The 11,668-nt window shown below is 45.8% G+C and overlaps 1 protein-coding gene across 1 annotated transcript in view; it reads right to left on the reverse strand.

Annotated features, from left to right (window-relative positions):
• Nucleotides 1-3,358, reverse strand: part of SLC5A9 (solute carrier family 5 (sodium/sugar cotransporter), member 9) — a 22,781-nt gene extending 19,423 nt beyond the window's left edge. The window contains exons 1-2 of the mRNA XM_009080015.1: nucleotides 3,299-3,358; nucleotides 2,541-2,612 (exon numbers count right to left, since the gene is read on the reverse strand). Of these exons, the coding sequence (XP_009078263.1) occupies nucleotides 2,541-2,555 (15 nt within the window). The 5' untranslated portion in view covers nucleotides 2,556-2,612; nucleotides 3,299-3,358. The remainder of the gene's footprint in view (nucleotides 1-2,540; nucleotides 2,613-3,298) is intronic.
• Between the last annotated feature and the right edge of the window lie 8,310 nt (nucleotides 3,359-11,668).

An 11,668-nucleotide genomic window follows, 5' to 3' on the forward strand; every position in this document is an offset into this window, starting at 1 on the left:
TTAGGGGGTGCTAATAGATAGTTGAGTTTTCTTTCACCTTTTAAAAATACCTACATTTTTAAATCCTAAAGAATATATCCCTGCTCCCTCCCACCTCCCCCACCTAATCTCAGAATTGGGGTTCACAGTGGCTCTGCTGAGATACACACCTGTTAGGGGGAGTACAGTGGGGTGAGGGAAGTCTGGTGGCAGCCACAGATACCTCGGGTGCTAATAGATAGTTGAGTTTTCTTTCACCTTTTAAAAATACCTACATTTTTAAATCCTAAAGAATATATCCCTGCTCCCTCCCACCTCCCCCACCTAATCTCAGAATTGGGGTTCACAGTGGCTCTGCTGAGATACACACCTGTTAGGGGGAGTACAGTGGGGTGAGGGAAGTCTGGTGGCAGCCACAGATACCTCAGTATCCATGAAACATGACAGATTTCTCCATTCCCTTCTTAGTCAGCAACATGCCTTGTCTGACCTTGCTGACCCTTGCCCTACCTCCCCATGTCTTGCTGACAGCCTCTTTTAAGTCTTGCACTGAACATGCATGTTGGTGGTTTACACAGACATGGTGAGCTCTCTTGGAGTCCTCCTACAGGAGGAGATTCCTGAACCACAGCATGAATGATGCTAGAGTAGGTTCAAAGCTATCCAGCTCTGCAGCAGGCTGGAAAATGGTAATGCCTCAGATTAACTTTAACTGCAGGCTGTGGGCATGGTACTGTCCCTACCATGGCTCATTGACACCCTAATTGGAAGAATGCCAGCTCCAAGGCTCTTTAAACAGGGCAAAGGCTATCTGACTTAATTACTACTTCTACTGGCACAAAGCCTCACCTCTTTTCTGTATGCCAACATCCAATCTCTCTCAGGGTGAAATGAGAAGCTTCCCAAAGGAGAAGTCAAGCCTTTTTGTCCTAAAGTTATGCTTTATGCACATCGCCTACAAGGAGCTTTTCTCTCCTTAGTACGGCTGCATGTGAAACAAGGAATGATGGAAGTTGATCTGCTTCTCACCTTTGAGCAAGGTGAAGCATTAATATGGCATCAACACCCACACTGACTTCCACCAACATCTCTGCCTTCTTATCTGTCTAAGAAAACTCTTGGTTAGAGAGCTGCAACATGAATTTGCAACTGGTGCTCTCAAGAAATGTAAGCAGTTTTCCCAATATGTAGATCAGAGACAGAAATACACAAGATACATTGGGGAGGAGCAGCAATGTGATATCAAGGTTTAGTTGAGGCTGTTTAACATGCAGCTGAAATCTGTGATTCCCATAAAAAATAATAAAATAAATGTAAACCAGTCATGAACTCAAGGTGAAGGTCATGAGGATCTGAGCTTGCAGAAGTGCTGCAGTCGTGGAATCAGCTCTGACAAATAAAACTGGAAAGTGCATCAAGATGCACTGGAAAGTGCATGAACAACATTAAGAGGTTGCTTTGAACCTAAAATGGTTCTTAAATGTCAAGAGCTGACTTGTATCCCACAGACTATGTGGCCACCTGTGGTTGGATGCAAAAGCAATGAGAATGTGTTTGGGTTTGTTTTAAGGGTTTTTTTTGATAGAAAAAAAGGGAACAACATTGAAAAAAAAAAAGTTCTATTTTAGTATCTTTTCATTTTCCCCCTCCTAATTATGGAAAACCACCAAGCTAAGCTTTTCCATTAAATGTGCCTTGGCCAAGATAGAAGTATAAAGAACATTTAAGAAATAACAGATTTTAGAGAGGTGTATGTGTCTCTGATGGAACGGGCTAAAAATCTAGCCCAGTGAATTTATGGACAATGCACAGTCAAAGGAAAAGAAAAAAATACAGTGTTTTGGTTGAGAAGTGCATTCCGTTACCCATGACACACTGGAGAGATATATGGCTCTAGAGTCTGGCATTGGATGAGAAGGATCTTTATTCCTCTGGCATTTTTATTTCTTTCAAACTTTAAATTATCTTTATATGTACCTTTCACTCCCAAGAAAAGGTACCTTCAATGGATTATTTTTTTTCTTCATAGTGAATACTTAAACTTCAGTTGTTTGAAGTTTATATCCTTTACATCATGAGTCAATAATCTCAAGTTTACTGTAAGTAGCAAGGGCTCTGAAAGTCCTGGGATTTGGGATTATTTTTAATTTAGTCTCTAAATTCTTTTTTACTGGATAACACATTCCTAGATTACCTAATGCTCTCTTGACTTGGGTACAACTATCTGTGTTGAGCTGGGGCCAAAACGTTTCAAACCCAGCTAGGCAGTTAGCACTCCCTCAATTCCATCAATAGGAACATTTTTATTGCTAACTTTAGCAGAGAAATTGAAAGTCAGAAAATCCTGAAGATACTGAGCTACCATTTTGGCCCAGTAACTCTATTCTTTAGCCCATTAGCAAAGCTGTGTGGCATGATTCCTTATGGATCCTTCATGTGTCCTCTTCATCTCAAGACTCCAGTCAAATTATGTAAGGATTGGGTCCCCTCACCAGACCTGTCCTCCTTAGATCTAGAATTGCTTTCAAATCATGAGAAACAGAGGGGTGCATTTCACTCACAGGCCACCAAGTCATGGATCTTCCAGCTAGGAAATATCCTCCAATGGTCCCCCGGCTTGCTCGCACCGATGACTGGAAGCATAGGAAACAGAAGTGTTTTCCTCCATTCACCCATACCCAAGTCAGACAAATCCAGAAGAAACCTCAATGCCTGGCCTCAGCATCAGCTCCAAAAGTTATTTTGTGGAACTGTGAAGTATGCCAGGCTTCACCCATTTCTTCTGCCTCTCTTTGTGCAGATTTCTGGATAGTCAAGTTTTGGAAAGAAGCTGCTTGTACCTATTTAATTGCTTCTCCTTGAATGTACCAATTGGGAAGCAAAAAACAGTTCAGCCAACTGGAACACACTAGGTCTCTGTGACAGAGGCCTTTGCCAAGCAACAGGAACAAATAATTAGCAACAATCTTTCAAAGGTTTTTTAAGGTCCCATTTCAGTCTTCTTCACCACACCCCTGGCTTTTCTTTTGCCTTCTGGCCGCCCACACCCTGATGTGAGACTGCTGTGCAGCACAGCAGGTAGGCATCATCCCCAGTACAACCTCCAGGGAATGATCCCTCAGTTGTCTCCACGTGGGGTGGGAGTGAGGGCTCACAGGAAGATGACTGTCAGCCCCAAATTTGCTCAATAGTCCCTGGAATAACAGTGTGTGCAAAGGATGGCATTAGCAGACAAGCATCTTTGTACCCAGGAGGGGTCCAGGAGGATCAAAGTCTCTCTGCCTCAGACAGACCCAAACCAAGTAGCTTGGAGACTCACCCATATCCCAACGGCGAGGACAAAGGCAAAGTAAAGAACCACGACGATGATATCTGCCGCTGCAAAGGCTGCTGTGGTGTCCCCTGGCAGCAGGGGCTGCTCCGTGGTGGCTGGGGTTGGCTGGCTCATGGCTGTGAGCAAACTGCTGATTTTCTCTCTCAGTTTGGACTTTGTTGTACATTGACTTTCATCATTTCCCTTGTAATAATTAACAGGGTGAAGAAGGTGTGAGTGGGGAGTGGAAACTGGGCAGGACTGTGGCTAACATTTCCAGTAGGAGCTTGGTCTCCATGGTTCATTAGTGAGGACCTCCACATAGCTCTGTGCTGTGAGCATTCCTCCCAGATGCTCCTGTGTCTGTTTACCAGTGGTTGCTTCTCCTGCTCATTTACCCACTAATGACACCCACTGGGACAGCAAATGGGTGAATGTCACATGACTTATCCCCCATCCCTGTTTCACATCATTCTCCCCATAGCATCCTATAGGAGAAAGTTCCTCCTAAGAGGAGCTGCCTAGAGGGGAGTTGGTCTTTCTTCCTAGTGTGGGTGGCAAGGACATGGCTGTGTGCAGGATGTTTCAGCACCTGCACCCACACTCCAGGGACAGGACCAGTCACAGGTGAGTACACCAGTGCCCAATTCCTCACTTGGTCCAGCCATGTGCTGCCTCCTTCCCCACTCTGTGCTGCAGCTCAGGGATACTCCATGCTGCAGAGACTCACAGCCCCAGCACACAGTCAGTGGACAGGGAGCACATGTTACCCCGTACATTCACTTTGCAGATCGCAACAGGGGAAGTGCAGGGAGGAGACAGCTGAGTTTCCTTGCCAGGCTCTTCAGCATGCACATGGCCAGCAGTGAAGGAGTTAAGCTGATTGCATGACAAATAGAGCCCATGCCAGGTTACCTACATGAGATGACTGTGGGGCACAAGCCTTCTCCAAGCAGACCCCAGACCTCAAAGCAGAACCATCTCCTACCTCTCCCACCCTCCACTCTCTGTCATCTCTCACCCCATGAGGGTAGGACATTTTAAACTTCTGTTGAGCTTTGCTTGTTCTTGGTTTCAAGGGAAGCAGCAAAATCTATCTCATTTTGTTTTATCTCCCTTTCTCACAATGTTTTCTTGCAAATGCTGGCTACCTACTTGCTCATTAATTGCACTCCTAACATGAGGCCCATATCCACCTCTGCTTCCCAGTCTGAGGCTCCCTGGGAGCAGTGCCTCCCTGTAGTCTCATTATCCACAAGAGGCTTTTCAAGACTGAAATGTTTCAACAAGCTGAAGTACAGTTACCAGAAATTAAATATCTGGAAGCCTAAATCCCCAGGTGTAAACAGGCAGCTCTCCCTGCACAGAGCTGATTTACACTCACCCACACACTTCTCCCTCTTAACACCGCAGCACCCGAGAGCAAAAGACCGTAGTCTAATCTTGAAATGCATTAAATACCTGCCCAAGAAACAGAGCTGCTATCTTGTCTTCCCAAACCAGGAATCCTCCTCCATGTGGGGAGCCAAACCCAAAGTACCTGCCTGATCTAGCCCTTCACCCCACCTTCCCGAGATGCTGCACCACCAGCAATTAACAGTTGCAAACACCCGAAAGTTTGCCCACCTGAGAAGTAAATAAGCCATCCCCAGCAGCTGTGATCTATCACAAGCCCATTGGATCCACTAGGATGACATTGGTTTATGATGGCAGGCTGTTGTCAGGTGTTATTACACCAACTGGATCATCCCAAATCATAGTGGCCAACCCCATTACTGGTACAATTGTCTAGGATTGCAGCTACTACACATCAAGTGCAGAAAATACCTTGAGTGCCCCTGCAGCAGTTCCTTTCTTCACTGCTTGATCCTGCCAAGGCAGTTGCTCTGCTCCCCACTCCTGGGGCAAGCTGCAAAGGTGTGATCCTCCTGCACTTTCCCCAGGGATGTGACCACTGTCCCACAGCCAAGAGGATGACGCATCCTGGTGTTGTGTGACGCTCACCCTGGCTCCCGGCCCTGCTGCAGGAGCCCCAGGCAAGAAGTGTAGTGCACAGTGTGAAGTGCACAGCTCTGCTGGGTCCCAGCAGCAGGACAGCGCTTATCTCCCGCTCTATGCACTGTTAAGTCAACATTGGTGGCCATCCACCCCCAGGAGATATGGCACTCCTTGCCCTGGGAACAGATGTGGGAATTCATATACCCAGGCAACAATAAAAATTCAGCACAGCTGACAAACAAACAAGCAGCTCTTGGAGTGAAAGATATGACAGCAGCATAAGCCTAGCAGGTGCAAGCAGGCAGATCTCTATTGATTCAGAGGGTGGCACACTCCATGTCTCCCACTTATCTCCAGAGACCTGGAGAGACACCTCAAATGCACTGGTTACCTTCTACAGCAAACCCACCATCCCCAGCAGGCAGAGGGCTCAGAGCCTCTTGGTCATGTAGGCAATGATGAATTTTTCTTGCCCGAAGCAAAGGGACAAGTTGGTGTATGTTACCTGTGTTGGTGGGAGCTATGGTGGCAGCAGAGGAAGTGCCAGGCATGATGAAGAGGTAGAGCCAGTGAGCACAGGGGACAAAGCTGTTGTGGGGTGGTCACCCATGGCAGGATCAGGTGCTGGCACAGGTGTTGGCAGTACTCATGCGGGTAATTGGCACAGAGGGCTGAGCTGAGGAATACAAATCTCCAGCCTTGACCAATTCACCTCCTGAGCCATCACTCCTGTACCTTCCAAAAAACCTTTCCTCCTTCCTCCAGGACTCCCTTCCTGGTGCGTGCCTGCCTTCATGCAGTCTTTCTGTTGTCTTTGTGAGGGTTGAGAGTAAGGCTAGCACACAGGGGGCAGAAGACAGCCCCTGAAGCTAAGATTGTGGGTCTGGGCTACTTTATCTCCTTGGCCAGGGACAGACCCATCGGCACCAAGGTCTGCATCCATGGCTTCTCACAGTCCCACTATGATGCCCAGCAGTGGTATGGGGCAGGCTGTAGAGGGACAGCAGCCCTGTAAACCCCCCAGTTTAAGCAGTACCTGGGAGCTGCAACCGACCTGCCAGGTCCTGCAGCACCATTAATACGCTCTCCTCTCCTTGCAGCAGAAGTGACAGGATGTTTAGTGTCCTCTTGTGGAGTGTGAGTCCTTGCTCCTGTCACAGCAGCTGAGAATGAGCCCTTCAGGGACTGGAAATTGTAAGTGGCGTTTCAAAGTGTGCAGCTCAAAAAAGAAATAAATAAAAAGGTGCTGAAGAGCAAGTGTTTCTGGGGCAAAGGATGTTCAGTGAAGTGACAGGCAATTATTTTCACAAATGTTAACGAATAAATGGACTTCCTCTTCATTATCAAGCTACTTCACAGTCGTCAGCAAATAGCTCGAATGACAATTAGTGAATTTCTAAATGGATTGAGAAACTGACTTATACACAGATAGCAACGCAATGAGGTGAGGCGATAGCCCAGCCTCACTTCTCACCTTTCCTCCTGGGGGATTTTCCTGCGTGCTGGATGGGTGAGGCATTCAGCTAACCATTATTTTCTTCTCAGCCTTTTCTCAGGGGAAATGACTCTTGAATGAAATCCAGCAGTTTAATTTTGGTTTGATATGAATGGGCTTTGAATGTATTTAATGTTTAAAGGCTGCTATTCAGCTCACAGCCCGCTCTGGAGGAGCAGCAGGAAGCAGAGCAGACCCTTGGGAAGCACTGCGGTGCTACCACAGCTCTTTTCTTCCCTCTGCAGGCCATACTCTGATTTTCACTCCTGGACTGTCCCATAAACCTGGAGCAAGTCCATCACTTCACAGCTTCTTACATTATTTTCGCTTGTTTGTTTAACCCGGGCGAGTCAGGGATACGTGTGCTGAGGCAGTGATAAAACGCCATGCAGAGGAGCCAGGGAAGGAGCTGGTTTCGTTGGGAAGCTCAGTGCCTTGGCAAGCTGCTTTGTACCCCACCAAATCAGGGAAAGCACACAGCTCCACGTGCTGGAGACTGCTCCTGTCCACTGCTCCTGTCCGTCCCAGAGGACAGGGAGAGTTCCCTGCTCAGGGTGCTTGTGCTCAGTTCCAGCCATGCAATGGTGCAGTCGGGTGGGCTCACATGGGATGTGCTTTATTTGGCCTTTCCCCTCAGCAGGGACCTGTGAGCACAGACCTCTCCCAGCAAGTGGCACAGACCATTGTTTACCCCCTCCTCACTCTTTCAAAAACTGCCTGAGCACTGTGGACCCAGAACAATCTGCCTGTAGGCTAAGGATAGCCTTGACACACAGGGCAGTTTCAAGCAAGCACACAGCTTTTGCTGCACCAAATTGGGACAGTTAGACAAGTTTAGTGAGAAGAGATGCCTTGGTCTAAGTATGGTGTACCAACCAGTCAGTCTAGGCTGAAGTGAAGAATTACTGAGAGCAGAGTTGCATACCAGCTGACTTTATCCAGACAACTCATCTGCTGCCCTGAACAAGGGTTTGCACCTCCCCATTCAGCTGAGCAACCTCCTCCAGTTACCCCTTCCATCCACACACATCCCACTAGGAAACCTCTGCGACTCCTGGGAAATTAAGGTGAGAAGCCACAGAAGGAGTTTCAGGTCGCACTCCCAGCCATGGCTGCCTAGAAAAATCATTCTTAGTACCAAGTAGACTTAGGCTGGATAAAATATGTCACATTTACTGAGTGACTTTTTTGACTAACAGCCAAACTTTGAAAAATATTAGCAAGGGTAAAACATTAAGTGACAGAACAAGGACACTTTAGATGAAGGATGTTGTTCTCCCTTTAATTTACTCCCCTGTACAGCCTTGCAAAGATCTCAGCAGAGTAAGTGTCCTTATTGATGGATATGCTATCCTTGTTAAGATGGGACAATATACTTATTTACAGCTTCCATCATTGTCACAAAGGCACAAAGCAAACAGATATAACTAATGAAGATTTAGCTATTACATAATGTCTTTGCCAACTCCATGCAGAAGTCTGTGTAAAAGCCCTGGAAATAAATCTTTTTTATAAGACCATTTTTAATGAATTTAAGACATGAAGAGATGTACTTGTAGTTTGTATTAGGAGTCTGTGTATTGCTTTTCTGGAAAGATGGCTCAGGTTTGGAGTACAAATGAAATGATGGTCTGAGAAACACCAAGGAAGTGAAAACCACATAAGCTCTATGAAGCGAGACATGAATTAGTGTGTCCGTGGTGATGCTCCACAATGAAGGTGTTGTGAGCTGTGACCATTAGCTACCACCAGCAACATGGAGATTCAGTAATACTGAATTAACAAATAGAAGACATGGAGGAGTTGCAGTAAGAACATGTCCACTTCACCTGATCCTCTCTGGGTCCCTCTGACAGCCAACCATGGGGGAGGGCAGAGGGAGGCAACTCATGCTGCCTGGGGCAGTAATGCTCCACAGCAAATGAGATAAGGTAATGCCTCAAGGCCCCTGCAAAATACATGTTTTGTAGGTACTGCAGGAACAACCAGATTGTTTTGATGTTCTCCTGCAATCCATCATCTGAGAATCACAAGAAACTTAGACTAAAACTGGTAAAATGAGGCGGTGCATGATCACCTGGAAAGCTCCTATGGGGCAGAGAGTAGGATGCCTATCTCTGTTTCCCAGTGTGACCTTCCACAACCCTTTTACATATCATATAGTAGGGAAGAAAACAGTCCTTGCTGGATGATTCTGATATGTGCCCTGTGAAAAACCAGAAAAACACTCCCTAAACACAACTAAAAGGGGATCCAGGGCATTTAATTTTTCACTGTGTGGCCCATTTCAAGAGGAAATGACCCATGACAAAACCACAGATGTCAACAGCTTAGATGTTTTGGAACTGTGAATTCAGACAGATATCAGCAGCTTGATCCATCTCCACTTGGTGACTATTTAAAAAATCCTTCACCTTCATGTCAGGAGGAAAATGGCAAGGAAGAATTAGATGCTTCATTGTCAAGTTAGGAGGCAGGATAAGGGCATTCTCCTTTACGACAGATTAGTCAGTGTTTGGGGATTTGGCAGTTGCTCTCACCAGGAGAAGTCTGGAACAAACTTGTGTGTCTAGAAATATTGAAGTCTAACAGAAAAAACGAAGGAAAAGTTTCTTCCCAGATGGGACTTTGTCCCAGAGCTTTGCAGAGCTTTTATTAAAATAACAAGTTTTTTCCCATGATATTCTGTGCTCCTTTTTTCCCTCCCTCATAAGCAGCTCCCTCACTCAGTGTCCATTCCCCATGTCTGCACTGGGCCCCAGGGAAAGCACCTCTGCCAGCACCATTCAGCTCCTGACCCTCCCTTGAATGCAGCCTTGAACATCTGGGGCAGCAGCTCCTCTTGCTCCAGTGAGTGTTCTATCAACAAATGTAATTTGTTTTCACAGCCAGGATCAAAGAAAGACAACTATATTTCACTGTCATTTCCTGTAGTCACCATTTTATGGACACATGGACCTGGAAACGAAATCCATGTCTTTGAGTCAAACCCTATAACTGCAAGACACTCTTTTTTAGCTTCAGCAAGAACTTCCTACAAAGCTTGCAGATCCATTTCTGGTTGAAACACATTTCAAAGCAAAGTGGACAGATAAGATACTCTTTTTTTTTATAGAAAGGAGTATTTTTGAATTGATGCTGAATTTCCTTTGACTAGTCGATAAAACAGATGTCGAAAAGCTCTAAGGGTCAAGGATATATAGGAAGTGAGTACAGTCTTCAGAGGTACTATCCCTAAGGGAAAGAACCAGAAAGGAAGGCTGAGACAAAATGGTTGCTGAAAGAATGAAGGGGGAGTGGAAGGAAAAATGAATAAAATCAAACTTAATGGCTTGTTACAGTTTGTGGGGACTGAGGAAACAAAGTCTGGAACTGAAGGAGTTGTCAGGCACTGAGATAGGGTTACACATCCTCCACACAGAGCCTGCAGTGTTGGCTTGATTAGGCGAAAGGACTTGGGATTACTACAGAGAGAGCGCCTTGCTCCCTGTCAACTTGCAAAAGCTAATCAGCATCCCAAAATGACAGCTCCCTCCAGGGCTGAGATTTCTTAGAACAAAACTAAAATAAAAATAAAAAGCCTCTTTGGTCCAGTTTCAAACCTAGCTGCACTACCAAAAAAATAAATTAGAAAGAGATAGAAAGACCACAGCAACACCCCCAGTGCTAATCTTCACCACGATAATAATAATAATAACAATGACTTATATGATTCCTACACCCTAGTTGAGCAGCTCATATCCTGAGGAATACATCAGACTTGATAAACTACTGCCATCAACTCGCACAGTGTGATGAGACTTAGCGTGGGAGGATGCTGATGTTTCATGATGCCCTGGAGAAGCTGAGGACAAAACGTGATAAAGAGCCCCATGTGGAGCTGGATTTCCAGGGACAATTTTGAGTATATGGAAGGGGAATCATCCGGTTTGGAATACTGGCCAGGACACAAGAAATAATGCCCTTGTTCTTGGCCAAAGCATCAGTGTTGCTTCATTACTGCAAACTCCAAGCCTTAAAAATTCTTGAGTAGGGGGCCAAAATTGAATGATATTGGCTTAGATATCATGAGAACCTTTTGTTTCTTTTTCAGCAGTGAAGTTTTTTTGTTCTTTCTGGTTTCTGTTCCCAGAGGGTGCATTTTTATACTCTTCTCCACCATAATGAGTTCTAGCAGCAAGCCTCATATTTGCATGAAAGTTTACTGTAGTCCCATGGCTCCAGAAACTGGGACTTTAGGGAAAACAATAAACCTGACCAGCTTCACAGGAGAATTGCCAATGCTGCGTCTCAGCTGAGGCCCCTCTCCACACACACCCCCACTCTCCTGGCACAGCCTCTCCTCTGAAATGAGCAGCCTTCCAAGCTGTGGGAGATACCCAAGTGTGGATCTGCAAGAGGACCCCAAGAAATAAGCTCTTTAGAGACCAATTAAACTGATGAAACTGGCTTCTCTTTGGATGTAGTTCTAGGGTAGGAGGCTATGGTGTCAGAGGAAGGTGTTAGGTCTTATGCTGGTGGTCAGAGTACACTGCTGCTGTGGATTCTCTCCTGACCAATGAGGGTTAAGTTCATACTTTAATTTTTCCTCTCCTAGTGGAACAAATAGTCTTTCTTCTTTGCTCCATCCTTTATTTTCAGAAACCTTGTAAGGACTTCATATATTCAAAGCTATTAGTTCTCTACCATGTTTAGTTTGTGTTAACCAGTGCACCCACCAGGATGTGATGCTCACAAGGACCAACAGACCATTGCCACCTCTTCCCTGTGATCACCCCAGGAAATCCTCCTTCCAAATCTGGGGAAACAAATCCCTCAGATCACTCCTGGCAGTATCTGTGGCTTTTCTCTTCCCACCTACCTAAGAATCCTGCATGTAGGGA

This window comes from Acanthisitta chloris, unplaced genomic scaffold (genome assembly GCF_000695815.1).
Source record: "Acanthisitta chloris isolate BGI_N310 unplaced genomic scaffold, ASM69581v1 scaffold22798, whole genome shotgun sequence".
Taxonomy (NCBI): Eukaryota; Metazoa; Chordata; class Aves; order Passeriformes; family Acanthisittidae; genus Acanthisitta; species Acanthisitta chloris.